The 25,926-nt window shown below is 47.4% G+C and overlaps 1 protein-coding gene across 2 annotated transcripts in view; it reads right to left on the reverse strand.

Moving 5' to 3' along the window:
* Nucleotides 1–25,401, reverse strand: part of trpn1 (transient receptor potential cation channel, subfamily N, member 1) — a 349,847-nt gene extending 324,446 nt beyond the window's left edge. For both annotated transcript variants that reach the window (XM_085992435.1, XM_085992434.1), the window contains exons 1-2: nucleotides 24,886–25,401; nucleotides 10,821–10,922 (exon numbers count right to left, since the gene is read on the reverse strand). In XM_085992435.1, the coding sequence (XP_085848561.1) occupies nucleotides 10,821–10,922; nucleotides 24,886–25,035 (252 nt within the window). In that variant the 5' untranslated portion in view covers nucleotides 25,036–25,401. The remainder of the gene's footprint in view (nucleotides 1–10,820; nucleotides 10,923–24,885) is intronic.
* Nucleotides 25,402–25,926: the final 525 nt, after the last annotated feature.

Genomic DNA, 25,926 nt, shown 5'->3' on the forward strand with positions numbered 1-25,926 from the left:
CCGCCCACTTGCTTGCTTTGTTGGCTCTGCTGAATTTTAGCTAAATTTAAAAACAAATTGGAAGGGACACAAATGTTTTATTAAATCGGTGACTATGCATCCAAAAATGCATGCCTTCCGTGTGCACTTGCATGAGTAGATGTTTTTAATAAACAGTTTTGCGCCTTTTATTTTTGCCTCCTACTCAAGTCTCTCCCTTCTTTTCCTGAAGACAGCGATGTGAGTTGGGCTTCAGTTCTATAGTCTACAGTAGCTCTAGAAAAAGAAAAAAGACTTGCATTTATGTAGCGCCTTTCATGACCTCAGGGTGTCCCAAAGCACTTTGCAGCCAATGAAGTACGTTTGAAGTGTAGTCACTGTTGCAATGTGGGAAACACAGCAGCCAATTTGTGCTCAGCAAGCTCCCACAAACAGCAGTGTGATAATGACCAGATAATCTGTTTTTTTTGTAATGATAATTGAGGGATAAATATTGGCCAAGAGACCAGGAATAATGCCCCTGCTCTTCTTCAAAATAGGGCGATGGGATCTTTTACGACCACCTGAGAGAGCAGACACGGCCTCAGTTTAATGTCTCATCCAAAAGGCAACACCTCCGACAGTGCAGCACTCCCTCAGTACTGTACTGGAGCGTCAGCCTAGATTTTTGTGCTCCTGTCTCTGGAGTGGGACTTGAACCCACAAATGATTTGGATGAGGGAACCAAATGTAATATTTCCAAGTTTGCTGACGACACAAAACTAGGTGGGATTGTGAGTTGTGAGGAGGATGCAAAGAGGCTTCAAGGCGATTTAGACAAGTTGAGTGAGTGGGCAAATACATGGCAGATGCAGCATAACGTGGATAAATGTGAAGTTATCCACTTCTTAGGAAAAACGTAAAGGCAGAGTATTATTTAAATGGTGATAGATTGGGAAATGTTGATGTACAGAGGGACCTGGGTGTCTTTGTACACCAGTCACTGAAAGCAAACATGCAGGTGCAGCAAGCAGTTAGGAAGGCAAATGGTATGTTGGCCTTCATTGCAAGAGGATTTGAGTACAGGAGCAAGGATGTCTTACTACAGTTATACAGGGCCTTGGTGAGACCACGCCTGGAGTACTGTGTGCAGTTTTGTCTCCTTACCTAAGAAAGGATATAGTTGCCATAGAGGGAGTGCAGCGAAGGTTCACCAGACTGATTCCTGGGATGGCAGGACTGTCGTATGAGGAGAGATTAGGTCGACTAGGCCTGTATTCACTAGAGTTTAGAAGAATGAGAGGGGATCTCATGGAAACGTATAAAATTCTGACAGGGCTAGACAGGCTGGATGCAGGGAGGATGTTTCTCCTGGCTGGGGGGTCTAGAACGAGGGGTCACAGTCTCAGGATACGGGGTATGACATTTAGGACTGAGATGAGGAGACATTTCTTCACTCAGAGGGTGGTAAACCTGTGGAATTCCCTTCCACAGATGGCTGTGGAGGCCAAGTCACTGAATATATTTAAGAAAGAGGTAGATAGATTTCTAGACACAAAAGGCATCAAGGAGTATGGGGAGAGAGCAGGAATTGAGATAGAGGGTCAGTCGTTAGCATATTGAATGGCAGAGCAGGCTCGAATGGCCTACTCCTGCTCCTATTTTTCTATGTTTCTGTAGGAACAGAGGTTCCTAGCTGAAGAATTGAGATCGACGCAGAGAATCAAAACAATAAAATTTAATGAACAAACAAAGTTAAACAGTAAACTGCTGGATACAATGCAAATAGGTCTGGTCTGGTTGAAAGCCTCTCTAGAACTGCTAGAAGGTTCCGAGCACTGACGTCATGACGTCATCACGTTCTTCCCGCCGTTGGGGGATCACGTGACGGGCGGCATGACGTCATCACGCGGAGTAAAGGAAAGAAGCCATAGTACAGTTAACAGATACATTAAAGGTGCAGCCCCCGGTTGCACTACATTGCTGTTAAAGGAATTATAAACAATTGTCCTGAATCCCCTGGTGGCTCCGCCACATACGCCCCCCCAGAATTGTCTTTAACAAAAAAGGTAAGACGAGAAGGGGGTCTTATGAGTCTGTCTGACCGACTGCGATACTCTGGCAACTGGAACGGAGCGTTAGAAGACGAACTGGCAGTTGGCCGTGGTTGGGATGGTGCCGCAGGCGTAGGAGAAGAAGTGGCTGGCTGTGGCTGTACTGGACCGACGGTCGACGGTGGACGCCCGCGACGAGGCGGTTGAGCAGTGACAACTGGCTCACTCAGATCCAGATGAGTCGGTTTTAACCGGTCGATGGAGATGTGGTCAGGCTTACCGCCGACGTCGACTGTGAAAGACTTGTTACCGGACGAGATGACGCGGAACGGACCAGTGAAAGGCGGTTTGAGCGGGTCTCTGTGAGCATCTTGATGAATCTAAACGTATTCGGCGCTCTTAAGCTCCACCGGGACATGGCAGCGCTGCAGGTCGTGATGAGACATAGGCACTGGAATGAAATTCTTAGTCGCCTCTTGATGGCTGACGAGCTGCTGAGCTGCGGACCAGGGCTCCGTGTGAGGAGGAAGAAAATTGCCAGGAACTCTGAGTGGTTGACCGTAAACCAGTCCTGCAGAAGAAGATTGCAGGTCATCCTTAGGAGCCGTGCGAAGACCAAGCAGCACCCAAGGGAGCCTGTCCACCCAACCAGTCCCACGAAGACTAGCACTCAGTGCAGCTTTAAAGGTCCTGTGAAATCTCTCGCACAGACCGTTTGCCCGTGGATGATAGGTGGTGGTGCAATGAAGCTTGGTACCCAAACCCTGAGCCACAGCATTCCAAAGTTCCGAGGTAAATTGAGGTCCTCGGTCGGAGGAGATGCCGGCCGGTACCCCGAACCGAGCCACCCATGACGAGATGAAGGCTCTGGAAACGTCCGCCGCTGCGGTGGCAACCAAAGGAATTGCCTCTGGCCACCAGGTGGTGCGGTCTACCATGGTGAGGAGATGCGTGAAACAACGAGAAGAAGGGAGAGGGCCAACCAGGTCCACGTGAACATGGTCGAAGCGACGCTCTGGAACTGGAAAAGTGGCCACTGGGGCCTTAACATGGCGTTGGATTTTGGACTTCTGGCAACTCACGCAGGTATTGGTCCAGTCACGGACGTCGCGATGCATGCCTTTCCAGACAAACTTCTTTGCCATGAGTCGTTGTGAAGCCCTCATACCAGGGTGCGACAAACCGTGGATTGCGTCGAAAACTCTCCTGCGCCATTCGACTGGTACAATTGGTCAGGGGACTCCCATCGAGATGTCGCAAAGGAGTGTGGTCCCTGTGGCCTGAAAACTGACATCAGCCACTTGTAAGCTGGAAGGTGCGGTCCGGTATGCCTGCACTTCAGGGTCTGCCATCTGTTCTTCTGCCAAACCAACATAGTTGATTCCCAGGTGGACTGCGTGGACCGGGGAGCGGGAGAGACAATCCGCCACCAGGTTGTCCTTGCCAGACAAATGTTGTATGTCTGTTGTAAATTCTGATATGAACGTAAGATGACGTTGTTGCCGAGCCGACCATGGTTCCGCTGTCTTGGCCATGGCAAACGTAAGTGGTTTGTGGTCTACGAAAGCCGTGAATGGGCGTCCTTCCAGTAAGAAGCGAAAATGGCGGATGGCCAGGAAAAGTGCCAACAACTCCCTATCAAAGGTACTGTATTTGCGTTCATTTTTGCGCAATTGGCGGCTGAAGAAAGCCAGTGGTTGCCACGTGCCATTGACCAATTGCTCCTGCACTGCCCTGATGGCATAGTCAGATGCATCTGTGGTAAGGGCGGTGGTTGCACCTGGAAGAGGATGTGCTAACATGGTCGCATCAGCTAAAGCGTCCTCAGTGTTGAGGAACGCCTGGTCCATCTGGGGTGTCCAGCCAATGGGGTCTTTACCCGATTTACCTTTTAGAGCCTCGTACAAGGGTTGCATTAACAGGGCCGCCTTGGGGACGAAACGATGATAAAAATTGACTATCCCCAGGAATTCCTGGAGAGCCCTGACGGTCTGAGGATGCGGGAACGAGGTAACTGCCTCCACCTTCATAGCCAGCACAGCGGCGCCTTCTGAGGTGATTCTGTGTCGCAGAAAATCAATGCTTTGTAAGCCAAACTAGCACTTGGCCGGGTTGATAATAAGGCCATGCTGGCTGAGATGAGAAAAAAGGGTGCGTAATGTGCTCTTTCTTGCTGGTACTGGCGATGAGGATGTCATCGAGGTAGACGAAGATGAACGGCAGATCGCGCAACACAGAATCCATGAGACACTGGAAGGCTTGCGCTGCATTCTTCAACCCAAACGGCATACGAAGGAACTCAAAGAGCCCAAAAGGCGTGATGACAGCGGTTTTGGGGACGTCCTGAGGATGAACGGGCACTTGATGATACCCCCGGACAAGGTCTACTTTGGAAAAGATGGAATTCCTTGCCAGGTGGGCCGAAAAATCCTGTATGTGAGGAATCGGGTACCGATCTGGAGTAGTAGCTTCATTCAGGCGTCTGTAGTCGCCACATGGTCGCCATCCGCCGCCTGGTTTAGGAACGATGTGTAATGGTGAAGACCAAGGACTATTCGATCATCGAATAATTCCCAGGCGCTCCGTGGTATGGAACTCCGCCTTTGCGGCTGCGAGTTTACCGGGTTCCAGCCTTCGAGCCCGTGCATAAACTGGGGAGCCTGTCATGGTAATGTGGTGCGCCACACCGTGCCTCGCGACTGAAGAAGAAAAAGTGGGCCTGGTGAGCTCTGGAAACTCACCGAGAAGACGAGAGAACTCATCTGGAGATGGGACTGCACAGGCAACCGACCAAGACACAGCGGTGCTGCGGTGGCAGGGGACCGAATGAAAGGTGGCCGCGTTGATTAAGCGGCAGTGCCGGACGTCGACGAGAAAACCATTGGTGCAAAAATAATCTGCCCCCAGGATGGCCTGTGAGACTTTTGCCGTGATGAACTCCCAAACGAAATGCTGGCCGCCAAAACGCAACTGGACCCTATGCTTTCCGAACGTGCGGATGGCCGCACCATTGGCTGCCTCGAGGGAGGGACCGTGACTGCCGGATTGAAGATCGAGCTTCGACACTGGTAGGATACTGCACTGGGAGCCAGTATCACAGAGAAAACATTGACCTGACAGGGAGTCTGTGATATAAAGGAGTTTCCCTGCGGAACCAATGGCCATCGCAACTCCGGCGTGTCCCTCAGGCCCTGTCGCCCTTCTCAGAAACCGCTGGTTTGAGGTAGGTTTTTTTGGGGGGGAAAAACTGCAGGGAGGACGGCAGCATCGGGCTTTCGCGCCAAAACGAGCGTGGTATGCACACCAGCCTGCTGGCGGAGGAGTCGGCTTCACTCTTGTGGGGGATGGGTGCCTCGTGGCCGCACAACATTGTTGTGTGACGGTGAAAATTTTATCCGCTTCTGCAACGAGTTCAGCACAGTCCATGATCGCGGAATTGGCCAAGGCCGCCTGTACTGGCTCTGGCAACTGGCAGAGAAACAACTCCCGGAACAGAAAACATTCTGATGCCGAGCCCAAGAGCGTGAGCATCTGGCTCATGAGCTCTGATGGCTTTGAGTCCCCGAGGCCGGGCATGGAGATAAGTCTGCGAGCGCGCTCTGACTTGGACAGACCAAAAACCTGCAGTAACCGTGTTTTTAAAGCTTTGTACTTGCCATCGTCTGGAGGACTCCCGAGGAGGCTGATGACCAGCGAGGCCATGGCGCTGTTGAGGGCGGAGACCACGTAATAATAACGGGTCGAATCCGCTACTACTCCCCGTATTGCAAATTGGGCTTCCGCCTGGAAAAACCACGCGGCTGGTTGTTGCTCCCAAAATTGCGGCAGTTTGAGGGTGACGGCGTTTGTGTCCATGATGTAACTTCAACAAAAATTGTTCAAAGAAATCAGGGTCACCAATGTAGGAACGGAGGTTCCTAGCTGAAGAATTGAGATCGACGCAGAGAATCAAAACAGCGGGAGGGTAAGCTGCGAGGAGGATGTCGGGACACTCCAGTACGATTTGGACAGGTTGGGTGATTGGGCAGAAACATGGCAAATGCACTATAATGTGGATAAATGTGAGGTTATCCACTTTGGTGGCAAAAACAGGAAGGCAGATTATTATTTGAATGGCAATAGATTGGGAGAAGGGGAAGTGCAAAGAGACCTGGGTGTCCTTGTGCACCAGTCGCTGAAGGTAAGCATGCAGGTGCAGCAGGCGGTTAAGAAGGCAAATGGTATGTTGGCCTTCGTAGCAAGAGGGTTCAAGTACAGGAACAAGGATGTCTTGCTACAGTTGTACAGGGCCTTGGTGAGACCGCACCTTGAGTATTGTGTGCAGTTTTGGTCACCTTACCTGAGGAAGGATGTTCTTGCCATGGAGGGAGTGCAGCGAAGATTCACCAGGCTGATACCTGGGATGGCAGGAATGACGTATGAGGAGAGATTGTGTCGATTGGGCTTATACTCACTGGAGTTTAGAAGATTGAGAGGGGATCTCATCGAAACCTATAAAATTCTGTCAGGTCTGGACAGACTAGATGCAGGAAGGATGTTTCTGATGGCCGGGGAGTCCAGAACCAGGGGTCATAGTCTAAGGATAAGGGGTAAGCCATTTAGGACTAAAATGAGGAGGAATTTCTTCACCCAGAGACTGGTGAACCTGTGGAATTCTCTGCCACAGAGGGCGGTGGAGGCCAGTTCATTAAATATATTCAAGAAAGAGTTGGATATATTTCTTGAGGCTAAAGGGATCAAGGGATATGGGGAAAAGGCAGGGACAGGGTACTGAGTTTGGATGATCAGCCATGATCGCATTGAATGACGGAGCAGGCTCGAAGGGCCGAATGGCCTACTCCTGCTCCTATCTTCTATGTTTCTATGTTTCTATAAAATTTAATGAACAAACAAAGTTAAACAGCAAACTGCTGGATACAATGCAAATAGGTCTGGTCTGGTTGAAAGCCTCTCTAGAACTGCTGGAAGGTTCCGAGCACGACGTCATGATGTCATCACGTTCTTCCCGCCGTTGGGGGATCACATGACGGGCGGCATGACGTCATCACGCGGAGTAAAGGAAAGAAGCCATAGTACAGTTAACAGATACATTAAAGGTGCAGCCCCCGGTTGCACTACATTGCGGTTAAAGGAATTATAAACAATTGTCCTGAATCCCCTGGTGGCTCCGCCACATTTCTATGTTTTTTCTGCCTCAGAGGTGAGAGTGCTACACACTGAGCCAAGGCTGACACTAACATAGTACTACTATAGTGCCTCATTCAAGTAGCCATTCGGGAGGCCAGACAGAGTGTTCTGGCTGGCTACTCAACCACGAGGGAATCGCAGGTGAGCCCGATCTTGCCCGTAACTGAAGGCCACAAGCCTGCGCCGTCTGTCAGGGCTCACTGAACAGAGATTAGGAGCGCAGATCATTTTCACCTGTCTCTCTTTCATTTTCTGATTCACCCTCACTCCCCGTAAGAAGTGGCCTGGGCCTCCAGTCAGCCTGCCCAACCCCTCCCGTGTAAATGGACCGCTGCCAGGGCAATTCCAGGGACCAATTTCAGGTCTCTTAATGTGACAGTGCAGAGTTGGACCAACTCACGGGTTCAAGTCCTATCTGCTTCTTAAATGCTGGCGACATTGCAAGTGTAGCTGTGCCCCATGCTTTATAACAGCCTCGGGAAATGAGCCAAGAGATGACTCACCATCTTATCGTGCTCAAGATAAGGATAGAGAAAATCTAACTCCATTATGAGAATATACTAGCAAAGGGGTCATAATATGTCTCTTATATCAATACAAGTTAATTAGTGAAACAAGATACCATCATGAAAATTGATGAGAAACAGCAACTGGTGATATTTTTCACAAATGCCAAGGGGGACACATCAAGAAAGACAAAAGCAGTTTATTACAGCAAAGCAGCAGGAATTACATTACATCGAATTGCAGCACAAAATTCGGCCCAACTGGTCTATGCTGGTATTTATGCTCCACATGTGCCATGGCTCAGTTGGTAGCATTCGTGGCTCTGAGTCAGAAGGTTGTGGGTTCAAGTCCCACTCCAGAGACTTAAGCACAAAAGTCTAGGCTGACACTCCAGCGCAGTGCTGAAGGAATGCTTGCACTGTCAGAGGTGCTGTCTTTCAGATGAGATGTTAAACCGAGACCCCGCCTGCTCTCTCACGTGGATGTAAAAGATCCCATGGCACTATTTCGAAGAAGAGCAGAGGAGTTATCCCCCTTGTCCTGGCCAATATTTATCCCTCAATCAACATCACTAAAACAGAATATCTGGACATTATCACATTGCTGTTTGTGAGAGCTTGCTGTGCGCAAGTTGGCTGCTGTGTTTCCCACATTACAACAGTGACTACACTCCAAAAGTGCTTCATTGGATGTAAAGCGCTTTGGGACTTCCTGAGGTCATGAAAGGCGCTATATAATTGGAAGTCTTTCTTTATTTTTTTTCTCCCATCCTACTTCAGCTAACCCTATCAAGATATGCTTCTATCCCTTTCTGCCTCATGTATTTATCGAGCTACCCCTTAAATGCATCTATGCGATTCGCCCCAACCACTCCTTGTGGTAGCAAGTTCCACATTCTAACCGCCCTCTGGATAAAACAATACAATAACTCAACCTGCATATTGCTTCTGTGTAAAATGTATGATGGAATGGTTCTGCTCTGCACCCATCCTTAAATCACATTGGAGTGGGCCTCAAACAGGCGGGCTGGATACAATCTACGTCTGCGGCTAATACAACAGACATCATTGCTAACTGACTGACACCACAAAGCGAAGCAAATCAATGAACACAAAGCATTCAAACATAAAAATTCCCTTTGTGTCTCTCCTCTCTATTAAGAGTGACATTAACAAAATAGGTATCAGGCATAGACTTACACAGAACCTACAGCACATAAACAGGTCATTCAGCCTGAGAAAATAAACGTGTACGGAATGGAAATAAAACATTCAGCCCATCAAGCTTGTTCCTTCCACATATCACGTACAGTCGCTACCTGCCGTGTACACTACATGGATGGACTCCACTATAGCCGTATATTTTCCTGAAATCTCTCCCTGCCAACCAAAGAAGTCAAACTCAACAATATCCATCCACACATAACTATGCAGCATTTACCTCCGTTACCCAACCCCAGCCAGTTGCTTTCCATTGAAGTTCTTGCAATACCCTCAAACTGTATGAAACTCATCTGAAAATTTAACACTTCAATATCGTCAGGGGTAATGTGACAAGGATGCGATAGATTTAAGGAAAGTAAGGTAGTCTGACGTTCAAGGGTTGTTTAAAATAACTTTTCACAATTTTGAAAACCCATCTATTTCAGTGCATTACCTCCTGAAAATTGCAAACCTGTAGAAAATAATGGAAATATTGAAGAAATGTGAGGCAGAGATTCTTAAAAAAAAAAATCAGGTAACTGTTTGAGCGCTTGATCGAGATAAATATTCTGTGATAAAATCTGAAGGGGAGGAGAACACCAAATGGGAGAAATGTAATTCACGGTTGCCCGTTATTCCAGTGTAAAATCTGCAATAGACCTCCGAATTTCACATCGTGCCCTGCCCGAACTGCGCTGGAAGTGCGCCGGACACCACCATAGCTTGGGCGACTTTTGGTTGTCTGGGGTGCCCGCCTGAACAGGCGTTAGGCTCCTTAAATGTGCAAATCAGCAAATCTGTCAGTTGTAGGACCCCCAAATGCAAAATTCAAGTACAAATGGGCTGAGCGTGCGCCCCAAACACTCTGCCTTGGTTGTACCAGGTGGTGAGCGAGCTAACCAGTGATCCTTACAGAGACCGCTGAAAGCCGCTCAAAAAGAAAATGCCCAGAAAGGATTTATTTTTGATGTCTTGCTGCTGTCCCCTTCAGGTCACTCCTCAGGTTCACCTCCCCCCCTTCCAGGCTTGGCCTGCTGGCCAGCTCAGTCTAGGTGCAGGCCAATTCCACCCCCGCCCCTCGACTAACAACCTGCGGAAGGCCACCCATTTTGCTCAGGCCGGCCCTGCAGCCGCGCCGCTGAATTTCCCAAGTCTTCATTTAGCTTGATACTGGGGGCCAGTACCCGCAGCCACATTCTTGTGAAATATATGCAACATTTCTTTGAACTGACTAAAGATCATAGAAATACAGAGAAAAAATGTGAAACATCTGTATAATGTAAATGGCTCATCAAACATTTGTACGTTATCTGGGTAGATCTTTCATCTTACACATCCTCTTCTTAACGCCATGTTACCTCCAGATTGTTTTGGGAAGTTATCTCACTACTGTGGGAGCCTACTATACCATTTCCAATAGTGGCATCTCCTCTAGATATCATGCACAATGAGAGACGTATCATAAACACACGCACTTATACCACATCTATACTTGTTGATATAAATAAGAGACAAAGGTTAGAGGTGATGGTCTCTTATATTGCACTCTTCATACATACACCCACAACAACAACAACAACAACTTGTATTTATATAGCGCCTTTGATGTAGTAAAAGGTCCCAAGGCGCTTCACATGACACTGAGCCACATAGGAGAAATTAGGGCAGGTGAAGGAGGTGGGTTTTAAGGAACGTCTTAAAGGAGGAAAGAGAAGTAGAGAGGTTTAGGGAGGAAATTCCAGAGTTTTGGGCCTCGGCAGCTGAAGGCACGGCCGCCAATGGTTGAGCGATTAAAATCAGGGACGCTCAAGAGGCCAGAATTAGAGGAGCGCAGATATCTCGGGGGTACACGCACACACACACACGGAATATAATACAGTAGTTTGGTTTATGTAAATGATATGGAACTGACCTTTGACCGATCAAGCTGATTGGCTCCTAACTCAAACAGTCTTTCCACAATAGTCAATTTGCTATCTCGAACAGCAATCAAAAGTGGGGTCAGACCAGATTCCTGCAAATCAAAATACATCACGCTTAATAAAACAAATACCTTTAAAGGCTTGTTTAATTGAATCCGCTTTCATGAAAACGCACAATCGTCAAATGAAATTCCCCGATTCGAGCACTGGTCCACGCTGAGTTAGAGCATCAGCTGGCACTGCAGTAAGAACTCTAGAACTGGCCTCAGCACCCCTGGTATTAGGGGACAAAAATCAACCAGGGCTCCCCATTCTGGTGGATATCCTGTAAACCCTGCTGAAAGTACATCTGAGCGGACATTGGGCTAAGATAGTGTTTCTTTTTATTCGTTTATGGGATGTGTGTATCGCTGGCAAGGCCAGCATTTATTGCCCATCCCTAATTGCCCTTGAGAAGGTGGTGGTGAGCCACCTTTTTGAACCGCTGCAGTCCGTGTTGTGAAGGTACTCCCACAGTGCTGTTAGGGAGGGAGTTCCAGGATTTTGACCCAGCGATGATATACTTCTAAGTCAGGATGGTGTGTGACTTGGAGGGGGTGGCGTTCCCATGCGCCTGCTGCCCTTGTCCTTCTAGGTGGAAGAGGTCACGGGTTTGGGAGGTGCTGCCGAAGAAGCATTGGCGAGTTGCTGTAGTGCATCTTGTAGATGGTACACACTGCAGCCACGGTACGCCGGTGGTGGAGGGAGTGAATGTTTAAGGCGGTGGATGGGTGCCAATCAAGCGGGCTGCTTTGTCCTGGATGGTGTTGAGCTTCTTGAGTGTTGTTGGAGCTGCACTCATCCAGGCAAGTGGCGAGTATTCCATCATATTACTTGTGCCTTGTAGATGGTTGAAAAGATTTGGAGAGTCAGGAGGTGAGACACTCGCTGCAGAATACCCAGCCTCTGGCCTGTTCTTGTTGCCACAGTATTTATGTGGCTGGTCCAGTTAAGTTTCTGGTCAATGGTGACCCCCCAGGATGTTGATGATGGGGGATTCGGCGATGGTAATGCCATTGAATGTCATGGGGAGGTGATTAGACTCTCGCTTGTTGGGATAGTCATTGCCTGGCACAAATGTTATTTGCCACTTATCAGCCCAAGCTGACCCCAGGACACCAGGGATAACTCCCGGCTCTTCTTTGAAATAGTGCCACGTGATCTTTTACATCCACCTGAGACAGCAGACAGGACCTCAATTTAACTTCTCATCCGAAAGACAGCACCTCTGACAGTGCAGCACTCCCCCAATCAGCCTAGATTTTTGTGCTCAAGTATCTGGAGTGGGACTTGAACCCACAACCTTCTTGACTCAGAGGGGAGGGTGCTACCAACTGAGCCAAGACTGGCACATGAAGAATGAATGATCACTTGGGCAAGGTAATGGAGAACAACCATCATTTGTGGTGTTGTAGCCCAGAAAGGAGTGAAAGTCTCAGAAACAGAACCCTCCAGCTTAGCTTAAACACCGCATCATTATCCAGTTCGGAAAAATGAATGGTCGCTGGTCTTTGTCACTTCACTATAATTATCTTGAATTTACAGGGTTGATTCAAAATAGAAAGCAAGAAGAAAGCCAGTAATTAAAAACAATGGGTTTCTTTGCCAGAGATCAAGGTTGCAACCACTTTGCTTTATCCAATCACTGTATAGTCTAGGCTATGACATAACTAAGAACTTTATCTGTGGAACTTAAATCCATGAAAAATCCATGTTTTCCAGTTTAGTTTATTCACATTAGGATGATGGGGGAAATAAAAATATTTTCCAGTTTAATAAATAATCAATCTTGGGGCAAGCTCTTGCACAAATATGCAGTTTGCACTTAAACTATATCAAATGAATCAAGTTGGGCTTCCATGACAGATGATGAGCAAAATGGGACAAATCAGCATTTTAGAATTGTCTGTCATTAGACATGTTATACAATTGAGTCAAAGCAAATCTTTTCCATTTAGTGGAAAGAGAATCAGGCAAGGTATAAAGCGAGTGCCCATTCACTATCACCCATTTTTCAACCAGCGATAAAAGGTAAAATGACCCCCCAGCGCCTTTTATTTCAGAATTAGCTGGTCACCTGTGGCATTGTTTAAGGGTGGTCTGGTTGTGGGCTGGCACTTTCCTCCGTGGGCACAACCCCAAAATTAGACCTGAAAATGCACCCAATGCTGTGCCTATTTTGCCGGTGAAGTTACTTATTGTATGATGTGCCTCAATAATTCCGAGACTCGATGTTAGCGAAACAAAACAAGGCTTTTATTAACTTAGAAAGTAACACGTAAGAGAGAGAGGTATCTTCCTTCTGGAGACTGAGGCCAGACTGAGCTAGCTTACAAAAGGGGCCAGGTATGGGCGGAGCCCTACACACACAGCACATTCCAGCACATTCCAATAAACAATACAATGAGGACTGGGGGAAGGGAAATGACACTGAAACCGACCACAGTCACAGGCAGTGATGAATGGAATATTTCATCACATTCACCCCTTCTATAGATTTAGTCTGTTCGGGGGTTTGATAGTCCTCTGCGACCGACGTGGCTGTTGTGGTGCCGCGGGTGTCAGTTGGGTGTCCCCGGTAGTCTCCTGGGTCTCTGCCGGGGGTGCCGCCAGGGTTGTTGAAGGGGTAGTTGGTGGGGGTGCCGTTGGTCGATGTTCTTCCGGGGGTGATGAAAGAGTAGTGGGTGGGTAAGAGTTGCTGTGATCGTTGTTGCTGCTATTGCCGTGGTTGTTGTCGATGCCGGCTGGGGCGACGTCTTTTATGGACACGGTGTCCTCCCTTCCGTCGGCGTGCCGGACATATGCATATTGGGGGTTGGCGTGGAGTAGGTGTACTGGCTCCACGAGAGGGTCCGTCTTGTGGCCCCTCACATGCCTTCGCACGAGTACCGGACCTGGGGTGGAGAGCCATGACGGCATGGATACGCCTGAGGTGGATTTCCGGGGAAAGACAAACATTCGTTCATGAGGCGTGGCATTAGTGGCCGTACACAATAGCGACCGTATCGAATGGAGCACATCCGAGAGGACTTCCTGCCAGCAGGAGATAGGGAGGCCCTTGGTCCTTAGAGCTAGAGTGACTGCTTTCCATACTGTCCCGTTCTCTCGCTCCACTTGGCCGTTACCCCGGGGGTTGTAGCTGGTGGTACGGCTCGTGGCGATCCCCTTGGACAGCATGTACTGGCGTAGCTCTTAACTCATGAAGGACGCCCCCCCTATCCGTATGGATGTAGCTCGGCATACCGAACAGGCAGAACAGGCTGTTGAGGCATTTAATGACCGTGGCGCTGGTCATGTCTGGGCAGGGGAAGGCGAATGGGAACCGGGAGTATTCGTCCACAATGTTCAGGAAGTAAACATTGCGGTCGACGGACGGGAGGGGGCCCTTGAAATCTAAGCTGAGCTGCTCAAAGGGCCGTGTAGCTTTGATTAAGTGGGCTCTATCTGGGCGGTAGAACCGAGGCTTGCACTCAGCGCAAGTGCGGCAGTTCCTGGTCAGAGACCGAACTTCCTCAATCGAGTAGGGTAAGTTACGGGACTTTATGAAGTGGAACAGCCGCGTGACCCCTGGGTGGCAGAGGTCGTTGTGGAGGGTCTGTAGCCGATCCCCGGTGGCGCTGGCACACATCCCTCGTGAGAGGGCGTCAGGGGATTCGTTAAGGGCCCCTGGCCGGTAAATGATGTCGTACTCGAAGGTGGAGAGCTCGATCCGCCACCTAAGAATCTTATCATTTTTAATCTTCCCCCTCTGTTTATTATTGAACATAAACGCTACCGACCGCTGGTCGGTAAGTAGGGTGAAGCGTTTGCCGGCTAGGTAGTGGCGCCAGTGGCGCACTGCCTCCACGATGGCTTGGGCCTCCTTTTCCATGGAGGAGTGTCTGATCTCGGGCCCTTGGAGGGTCCTCGAGAAGAAAGCTACGGGCCGCCCCGCCTGGTTGAGGGTGGCCGCCAAGGCGAAGTCAGACGCATCACTTTCCACTTGAAATGGAGTGTTCTCGTCCACTGCCTGTAGCGTGGCCCGCTCAATATCCTGCTTAATGCTTTTGAAGGCGGCGTGGGCCTCAGCAGAGAGCGGAAAAGAGGATGCTTTCAAGAGGGGGCGGGCTTTGTCGGAGTAGTTGGGGACCCATTGGGAATAATAAGAAAATAACCCCAGGCACCTTTTCAGGGCTTTGGGAGTGTTGGGCAGGGGCAGCTCCCGTAGGGGGCGCAATCGGTCGGGGTCTGGTCCGATTTCCCCATTCTCCACCACGCTGCCTAGTATGCAGAGGCGCTTGGTGTTGAAAACGCACTTGTCCTCGTTGTAGGTGAGGTTGAGATTTTGTGCGGTTTCCAGGAACCTCTCGAGGTTCGAGTCATGATCCTGCTGATTGTGGCCGCAGATGGTGACGTTGTCGAGGTAGGGGAAGGTTGCCTGCAAGTGGTGGTCATCGACCATGCGGTCCATCTCCCTCTGAAAAACCGAGACCCCATTCGTCACCCCAAAGGGGACTCTGAGGAATTGGTAGAGGCGTCCGTTCGCCTCGAAGGCGGTGTACGGGCGGTCCTCTGGTCTGATAGGGAGCTGGTGGTACGCTGACTTGAGGTCGATGGTGGAGAACACCCGGTATTGGGCGATTTGGTTCACCATTTCTGATATGCGGGGTAGCGGGTAGGCGTCTAGTTGGGTGTACCTGTTGATCGTTTGACTATAGTCGATCACCATCCGTTTCTTCTCGCTACCCCTTACCACTACCACTTGGGCGCGCCACGGGCTGTTGCTGTGTTCAATAATGCGCTCTTTCAGGAGCCTGTCTACCTCGGTCGCGATAAACCGCCTGTCCTCCCAGCTGTACCTCCTGCTTTTGGTCGCTATTGGCCGGCAGTTAGGGGTAAGGTTCACGAATAGCGAAGGCGGCTTTACCTTCAGGGTAGCCAGACCGCACACTGTGAGGGGCGGCTGGGACCCACCATACTTGAGCGTGATGCTTTGGTGGTTGCACTGGAAATCCAGGCCCAAGATCACGCTCGCACATAGGTTCTTCATGATTAATACTTTAAAATTATCGTATACAGTTCCGTTAACGCCCAATTGTACCGTGCAGTAACCCAGAATGGTCGATGTCTGGGTTTTATCAGCCATAGAGATGGTACCCTGAGCAGGGACCACCTTTAGGGAGAGTTGCTGTGCCAGTTCAGGGTGGATAAAACTCTCCGTGCTTCCACTGTCAATTAAACATTTAACCCGGCACCCGTTTACCTCGATGTCCACCATTGATTTGGATAGCGGGTGCGGCCTGGTCTGGTCCACTGTGACCGATGCCACTGTAGGGCCCTGATCGATACAAGATGGCGTCCACGCTGTCTGCTCATAAGATGGCGGACCCCACGAGGTCGGGCAAGATGGCGTCCAAGATGGCCGCTCCCACGGCACACACGCGGCGGTGGCGGGTTTTCCGGCGGTTGGTTTTCCGGCGGGGTTCCCTCTGCACACCTTCCCGAAGTGCCCCTTCTTACCGCACTTAAAGCAGGTGGTGCCTTTCGCCGGGCACAGGTTTCTGGTGTGTTTTGGCTGCCCGCAGAAGTAGCAGTTGGGTCCCTGACGCGTCGCGGCTGTCGTAGGGCTTCTGGGGGGAGAGCGGGGCCCCGCCAGTGTCGGGCTGCCGGGCGGGGAAGATGCCTTCCAAGATGGCGGCGCCCTCGGTGCACACGTGGCGGCGTGGACGGCGCGGGCTGAAGAGTAGGCGTCCGAGTTTCTCTGGGCCACATCCAGGGATCGCGCGGTGTCCGCAGCCTGTTTCAGGTCCAACCCCGTTTTTTCCAGCAGTCTTTGCCGGATGTAAGTGGAGCTGAGGCCTGTGATAAAGGCATCGCGAACAAGCTCGTCAGTGTACACTGCGGCTTTTACATCTCGGCACTTGCAGTCTTTGCCAAGCATTTTCAGGGTGCTTAGGAACTCCTCCACCGATTCCCCAGGTCGCTGTGCGCGAGTAGCGAGCAGATGCCTAGCATACACCTCATTCGTAGGCTGCTGGTAATGCACCTTTAAGATGTCGCAGGCGGCCAGGTACGTATCGGCGTCTTGGATGAGGGGGTAAACCCGGTGGCTTACCCAATTCCGCAGAATTCCGAGTCTCATCCTCGCAGCGTCCATAGCGTCTTTGACGGCTGCAGAATTGTCCAGGAAGAATTCCATACACTCAAACCAGTGTCCGAAGCGTGCTGATGCGTCCGGAGCATGTTGATCCAAATCCAAACGTTCGGGTTTCAGGAGTTGATCCATAATATTGAAAAATAAGTTAATAAAATTGATGTGCCTCAATAATTCCGAGACTCGATGTTAGCGAAACAAAACAAGGCTTTTATTAACTTAGAAAGTAACACGTAAGAGAGAGAGGTATCTTCCTTCTGGAGACTGAGGCCAGACTGAGCTAGCTTACAAAAGGGGCCAGGTATGGGCAGAGCCCTACACACACAGCACATTCCAGCACATTCCAATAAACAATACAATGAGGACTGGGGGAAGGGAAATGACACTGAAACCGACCACAGTCACAGGCAGTGATGAATGGAATATTTCATCACATTGTAATTGAAAATAAGGAAATGGCAAACTTGCTAAATAATCACTTTGCACGGTCTTCATGGTAGAGGAAAAGGATAAAGCACCAGAGATACGAGGACAACTAGAAATAAATCAAGCGGACTTAGATGAATTAATAGAGAGCCGTATATCCAAATTCGCTGACAACACTAAATTAATAGGAACATAAGAATTAAGATCAGGCCCCTCGAGCCTGCTCTGACATTCAATATGATCATGGCTGATCTTTGACCTCAACTCCACTTCCCTGTCCGATCTCCATATCCCTCGAATCCCCTAGGGTCCAAAACTCTATTGATCTCAGCCTTGAATATACTCAACGATTCAGCATCCACAGCCTTTTGGGGTAGAGAATTCCAAAGATTCACAACCCTCTGAGTGAAGAAATTTCTCCTCATCTCAGTCTTAAATGTCTGACCCCTTATCCTGAGACTATGGATCCTAGTTCTGGACTCTCCAGCCAGGGGAAACAACCTCTCAGCATCTACCCTGTCAAATCCCCTCAGAATCTTATATGTTTCAATGAGATCACCTCTCATTCTTCTAAACTCCAGAGAGCATAGGCCCAATCTACTCAAGCTCTCCTTATAAGACAACCCTCATATCCCAGGGATCAATCTAGTGAACCTTTGTTGCACCGCCTCTAAGGCAAGTATATCCTTCCTTAGAGAAGGAGACCGAAACTGTGCCCAGTACTCCAGGTGTGGTCTCACCAAAGTCCTGTACAGTTGTAGCAAGACTTCTTTACTCTTCTACTCCACCCCCTTGCAATAAAAGCCAACATGTCATTTGCCTTCCTAATTGCTTGCTCTACCTGCATGCTAACTCCGTGTTTCCTGTACGAGGACACCTAAATCTCTCTGAACACCAACATTTAATAGTTTCTCACCATTTAAAAAATTCTGTTTTTCTATTCTTCCTACCAAAGTCAATAACCTCACATTTCCCCACATTATCTCTATCTGCCTCCTTCTTGCCCACTCACATAACCTGTCTATATCCCTTTGCAGACTCTTTAGGGCTGGATTTTGCCAGCCCTGGGGAGGCGGGTTTGGAGGCAGGACTGCCGGGAAAATGGCAAAATTTGGGGGTGGGTGCCCAACCTGCCCCCAACCCGCCTCCATGCCATCTTGCCAGGAGGCGGGTAGCTGTCCCGCACCGAGTCCTGTCTCCTTGGAGGCACAAAGGGATTACAGCCACTTAACTGTCTGTTAACAGGTATTTAACAGGCAGAAAATGGGATTATCCCCATTTTGCCCACACAAGTGCAGGCTTCCCGAAGGCGACAAAACCTGCCAGGGTCACCGAGGCGAGTAGTGGGTCTGCGGGGTCCAAAAGTGTGCTGTGGAGGTGAGTGATGGATGCAAGTGTGGAGAGGTGAGTATCTGAGGTAAGTGCAAAGTATTAGGAAAAGTGTACTTACCTTTGTTTCTTCCTGCAGGCTTCAATCGGATGTATGCAGAGAGTCTCGCACCTCCGCGATAGAGATGACAGATGGCTGTTGCATTCTCCAATGCAGCAACCATCTAATTTCTACAAAAGAAAGAGGTTTGATGAGGTCTTGAATTCAAGAACTCATCAAACTACAGAGAATGTCAGTGTTTGACAGCTTCACAGAGCTGTCAAACTATGACAATTCATCTGTCAAAAATGAAACATCATACGTTGACGTTCTCTGTAACTGGCTTTCCCTTAATTGGCCTGCTAAGCCTGCTGGGCGGGCTTAACAAGGTCACTCAAGGGAAAATAGCATGGGTTGGCCAGGAGTTGATGGAGGCGGGACTGAAACCCGACAAGTGGGAGTCCCGCCTCCAAAAGCTCCCCATTGGCAAAATCCAGCCCTTTGTGTCCTCCACACAGCTTACTTTCCCACCTAACTTTGTATCATCAGCAAACTTGGATACATTACACTCGGCCCCTTCATCTGAGACATTAATACAGAGTGTAAATAGCTGAGGCCCAACACTGACCCTTGCAGCACCTCACTAATAACAGCCTGCCAAGCTGAAAATGACCCGTTTATTTAAGAAAAGCCTCAATTTCAAAATTCTCATCCTTGTTTTCAAATTGCTCCCTGGCCTTGCCCCTCCCTATCCCTGTAATCCCCTTCAGACCCACAACCCCCTGAGATATCTGCGCTCCTCCAATTCTGCCCTCTTGAGCATCCCTGATTATAATCGCTCAACCATTGGCCACCATGCCTTCTGTTGCCTTGGCCCTAAGCATGGAGTTCCCTCCCTGAAGCTCTCCGCCTCTCTACCTCTCTTTCCTCCTTTAAAACACTCCTTAAAACCTACCCCTTTGACCAAGCTTTTGGTCATCTTCCCTAATTTCTCCTTATTTGGCTTGGTGTCAAATTTTTTTGTCTTATAATACTCCTGTGAAGCGCCTTGGAACATTTTACTATGTTAAAGGCGCTCTATAAATACAAGTTGTTGTTGTTGTTGAACTTTCTGTTCTCTGTCTGTTAACCAATCTCTATCCATGCTAATATATTACCCTCAATCCCATGAACCCTTGTCTTGCGTAACAACCTTTCATATGGCACCTTGTCGAATGCCTTTTGAAAATCCAAATATACTACATCCACTGGTTCCCCTTTATCTATCCTGCTAGTTACATCCTCAAAAAACTCTAATAGATTTGTCAAACACGATTTCCCTTTCATAAAACCATGTTGACTCTGCCTAATCATGTTATGATTTTCTAAGTGCCCTGATACCACTTCCTTAACAATGGATTCCAGCATTTTCCTGATGACTGACGTCAGGCTAACTGGCCTGTAGTTCCCTGTTTTCTCTCGCCTTCATTTCTTGAATAGCGTGAGGTCATTCACTTTGGATGTAAGAAAAATAGCTCAGAGTATTTTCTAAAAGGAGAGAAGCTAGAAACTGTGAAGGAGCAAGACAGATTTAGGGGTTCAAGTACAGAAGTACAGAAATCACTAAACACTAGTAGACAGATACAAAAAATAATTAAAAAGGCTAATGGAATGTTGGCCTTTACCCCAAAGGGGGCTGGAATACAAAGGGGTGGAAGTTATGCTGCAGTTGTATAAAGCTCTGGTTAGGCCCCATCTGGTGTACTGCATTCAGTTTGGGGCACCACACCTCAGGATGGATATATTGGCCTTGGAGGGGGTACAGCACGGATTCAGCAGAATGATACCGGGGCAAAAAATTTTAAATTATGAGGACAGGTTCCATAGACTAGTCTTCTATTGTCATGTATGTAGAAGATTGAGAGGTGATCTAATTGGGGTGTTTAAGATAATTAAAGGATTTGAAATGGTAAATAGAGAGAAACTATTTCCTCTGATGAATGGGAGTCTAGAATAAGGGGGCATAACCTTAAAATTAGAGCTAGCCCATTCAGAGGTGATGTCAGGAAGCACTTCTTCACACAAAGGGTCTTCTTCTTCTTCTTAGGCAGTCCCTCGGAACCGAGGATGACTTGCTTCCACACTAAAAATGAGTTCTCAGGTGACTGATGAGTCCAATGCGGGACGACCTACAGTCTCTGTCGCTGTTGGGGTTGTCCATGTGGGTCCTGACGTTCCAGGTCCCGAACTTCATTTTAAAGGGTGGAAGATGCCTGTGCGTGAATTCTTTTAACGTGGGGTGGCCGTTGCACACCAGTTACCACACGGGCTTGACAGAGCAAGGTCTTGGTCCAATGGCAAGGGGGCCCAAGACGATTGGAGACCAGGCTCTGCTACATCGGCCTAGCACACACACACACACACACACACACAAACATACTCCTACTGTCCTCCTCCCTCCTTTTTTTACCAACAATCTATGACTGTGGCCGCAGATGTGGGACTCCTGGCAGGGGACACGAAATGTGGCACTAAAGTGGGAAACGGTGGCGTAGTGGAAATCTGAAACTCACGCCTCCAAAAAGCTATCGAGCCTAGATTAATTGAAAATTTCAAACCTGAGATGGATAGATTTTTGTTAGGTAAGGGTATTAAGGGATATGGAACCAAGGCGCATAAATTAAGATACAGATCATCCATGATCTAATGAAATGGCGGCACAACCTCAAGGGGCTGAATGGCCTACTCCTGTTCCTATGTACACCCAAGTATCCTCCCAGTCTCAGTAGAATACATCCAAACTTAAAATAGGCAGAAATCAGCGTAAACAATCGAGGCCCAAGGAAACACCAAACCCACACCAGTACATTTCTTCTTTGAGTCTTAAAATTTAAGTTTCAACTCATTTAACCACCATTCATGCACATCAGGCACAGCATGTTCAAGAAACTGCAATCGGGGAAGTTTTTCAATTTTTAACGTGACTTGTACTTATGCCATAAAAATACAAGAACCAGAAAATACAGAGCAGGCCTCCCCAAGCATTTTTTTATAAGCACTCGAAAAACTGCAATTACAAGACCAGAAAAATGACTTTATTTCCTGTTGCGCCTGAAAATCTGGTCGCAATGTTGAGAGACCCCGCAGTGAACAAGCACAATTAGAGGATACTCACATTAGAGAGTTGGGTGTGTGGCCAATATCGTGGGCAGAGACTCGTTGAGATGTAAAAGATCGAGCAGACTTGGGCGCATTGTAGTTAGGAGTGTAACTCACTTACGCCCAAAATTCCACGATCTTATAAGCCACGTAATTTGTTTGCACCCAGATTACGGGCATATCTGGGTGCAAATGACAATGAAACTCCAGGCCATGATGTTTAGTTGTTGTTCTGGCCTGTTTCTTTAAGGCCTTTGCTCAAGTATGCCTGGTTCATTTAAACATACAAAGCTTTTAATAGCTGCCCACTGGAGTGTAAACATGGTCGTATTTAGGCAACAATTAACCGCAAAGACTTTTTTAGGCATTATAAAGAAAGACTTGCATTTATATAGCGCCTTTCACAACCTCAGGATGTCCCAAAGCACTTCACAGCCAATGAAGCACTTTTGAAATGCAGTCACTGTTGTAATGTAGGAAACGCGGCAGCCAATCTGTGCACAGCAAGCTCCCACAAACAGCAATAAGATAATGACCAGATAATCTGTTTTTAGTGATGTTGATTGAGGGATAAATATTGGCCAGGACAAGGGGGATAACTCGTCTGTTCTTCTTCAAAATAGTGACAAGGGATCTTTTACATCCACCTGAGAGAGCAGAGTTCTTGGTTTAACGTCTCATCCGAAAGACAGGCAAAAAGTATGTGTAGTGTTAAGTGCAATATAAGCATCAATATACATTTCTGTGTGCACTCCAGAAAAAATACATCTGCTCCCAAGGAGAAATACTCTATTATATGCACTTGACTATTTTCAATAAATGAGGAACGCAACCAGGTGCAAAAAAATTTCATCAAAACAAAATTGCAATCCTAATTTCTTTATTTTAAAACTAGGTCTATGGTTTTGAACTTTTTATCCATGTGAACAATTTGTTTGGATTGACTTTGTCAATACCCTTCACAATTATGAAAACCTTAATTCACTGCAGTCTTCTGTTTTCCAATGAGAATGAACTCGGCTTCCTCAACCTTTCGAGACACCTGCCTCTACCTCTGTACTGTTTTCCATTTGTGTCCTGTTCATTCATCTTATGCAGCTACCCCTCAACAAGCCAAGTCAATTACTTGAAGATTGAAGGAAATGCTCTCACACATTTGGCTCAACGTGCTTAAACTGTCAAAAAGTTGTTTACCAGTGTCCCCTTTCAGCTAAACTAAATTTATTATTAGTCTATTTCGACCCAAAGATTACAATGAACAGACACCAGCAGTTTATGCATTGCTGAATTTCTGTAACACAGTAAATCATCTAGTAACTTCCCACAACTTGCACTTTCAATAAAAATGACTCCTTTCAAACACTCTAAGAAATTAATGTGTTTCCTTTGGTAAATATTTAACCTGATCTCTTTGATATCATCATAAATATAATTTAATAACGATGTATGTTTTATCCATTCATCTGTCATTAAATTGTAATCATTATTTACTAGTTGATCTGTGGCATTGCACATAGGGAGTCAAAACCAAGTGTATTTTCAAGGCAAGCAGGGTTATAGAGCAGGCAATAACTGGACCAGGGAGTGCAGATATAATTCAGTCCCCATTTTAAAGTGGTACATTCTGTTCTTAAATTCCTATGCTCACATTTTTAATAGAAAATATCTATGTAAACTTCTCATATTTACACACATGCTCCAGTAGTGGCACCTTAGCACCTCCACTGGCAGGAGGATGTAATTACAACGTGACCAGTTTACATACGCAGTTTCCATTATAAATGTGGACATAGAAGTTTCTTATGGAGAAAATGGACAGGGAGTATGTGCAGATGTAAGATTTTTAATGTATTGTTTCCTTACATGACAACAGTGATCATACTTCCTAGAACCAGGGGGGAGTTGAGGAGAATGTTTTTAACACCGTGACTTGTTATGATCTGGAATCTGAAAGGGTGGTGGAAGCAGATTCAATAGCAACTTTCAAAAGGCACTTAAATTTATACTTGAAAAGGAAAAAAAATTGCAGGGCTGTGGGGAAAGAGCAGGGGAATTGGACTAATTGGATTTTATCAGACTTACATTTATATAGCGCCTTTCACGACCACCGGACGTCTCAAAGCGCTTTACGGCCAATGAAGTACTTTTGAACTGTAGTCACTGTTGTAATGGACAGCTCTTTCAAAGAGCCGGCACAGGCAGGACGGACCGAATGGCCTCCTCCTGTGCTATATTATTCTATGATTCACAATGGGAAGTTTATGATAGTCCAACATAAAGCACCCCTGAACTAATACTCATGATTGATGTGACTTAAGGGGTCTTGGTTTATTTTAAATAGTTTATTTCGAAAAAAAATTGTCAAGCTACCTTAAGATAGCATCAAGTCCTTATTAAAATATACTGCCCTGGTGCTTGCAGCCATGCTTTCAGAACAATTGATTTTTCTTTGATAGCCATGGTGTGGAGATGCCGGTGTTGGACTGGGGTGGACAAATGTAAGAAGTCACACAACACCAGGTTATAGTCCAACAGTTTTATTTGAAATCACAAGCTTCACCTGACGAAGGAGCAGCGCTCCGAAAGCTTGTGATTTCAAATAAAACTGTTGGACTATAACCTGGTGTTGTGTGACTTCTTACATTTCTTTGATAGAGTGCTCTTCTAGTGAACTCGCTGTATGACCTTTGTCTGATTTATCAGTCAGCTGCTCTCGGGAGCACACACATTCCAACTCCAACTACTGAAATACGATTTGTCCTATTCGAGAGATTTAACATTCATCCTCCCTTACACACACACACATATATACATATAAATATATATATACACACACATAGAAGTTTGGCCACATTACCATTAAGAGAAAAAAAACTCGGTTGCCCTTAAGCGGGTCAGCCTGCAGCAACAAGTAGAATGAATGACAAGTAGGAAGAAAAAAGTTACACACTTCGTCGGTGAGAGCGATGTCTCGATCTCCCTTGTCCATGCCTTTCAGAGCCTGTTCCAGGGCACTCCATTCTCCCCTGCTAGCCAGCTGTAAAATCCGGCTGCCTGAACCCACGGTCGATCCAGAGCTGATGGAACTCGTCTCCGACATCTTCCCAACATTTGATCCACTCCTTCAACCAACGTCTCCCTGTTGCAATCGCTTCCCTTCACCCACCCCAGCCCCCTCCCTGGCTGGGACTATTCCGCTGTGCCGCTTTGTGCCATGGCAGGTGTGGCTGCTTGTAAATTTCACTCTGATCAATGGTCCATTTCACTCTCCCTTTTTCTTTGCAGGAGGTAGAGACGAGAGTTTGGAGCTGGCGTTTTCTCTTGATCGGCGCCAATCAGGACCCTCAGTCTGCACTCGTTAAACTTTTATAACTCCGCCTTGATCCCGTTACCTTGGATTCAGCTTTTACATTGAGGCAGCATTTCACCCTTATTGTGAAAGCCACGCTGGCTGCAAAGACGTTTTACACTTTAATCTGCTCCCTCCCAACACATAAAATCCAGCTTCAGTCGTCAATTTATCCTGATGATGATTTCGTTTTATTTATAAAAATATGTTTCACTCGAATTCTGTCTCCTCCAACTTGGATAGGAACTTTATATCCCACAATAAACCTTTATTACTATACAGTTCCAAACTTTAAGCCACACTTTTACGGTCACAATTTGCTTTAAAACCTAAAGTATAACTATATTTCTTTTTGGGAGAGATTGGTGGAGAGAATCTTTAAAAAAAATCGACGTTCTCCTTGGAGCAGAGAAGGGTAAGAGGAGATTTGATAGAGGTGTTTAAAATCATGAAGGGTTTAGATAGAGTAAATAAAGAGAAACTGTTTCCAATGGCTGAAGGGTCGATAAGGACAGGGCACAGGTTTAAGGTGATTGGCAAAAGAACCAGAGGCAACATGAAGAAAAACTTTTTTACGCAACGCGTGGTCAGGATTTGGAATGCACTGCCTGATAGGGTTTTTTTAAAAATCGTTCTGGGGAT

The sequence above is a fragment of the Somniosus microcephalus genome, chromosome 7, assembly GCF_052327205.1.
Source record: "Somniosus microcephalus isolate GS21.2 chromosome 7, FLI_Smic_1.0, whole genome shotgun sequence".
In the NCBI taxonomy this organism is placed as follows: domain Eukaryota; kingdom Metazoa; phylum Chordata; class Chondrichthyes; order Squaliformes; family Somniosidae; genus Somniosus; species Somniosus microcephalus.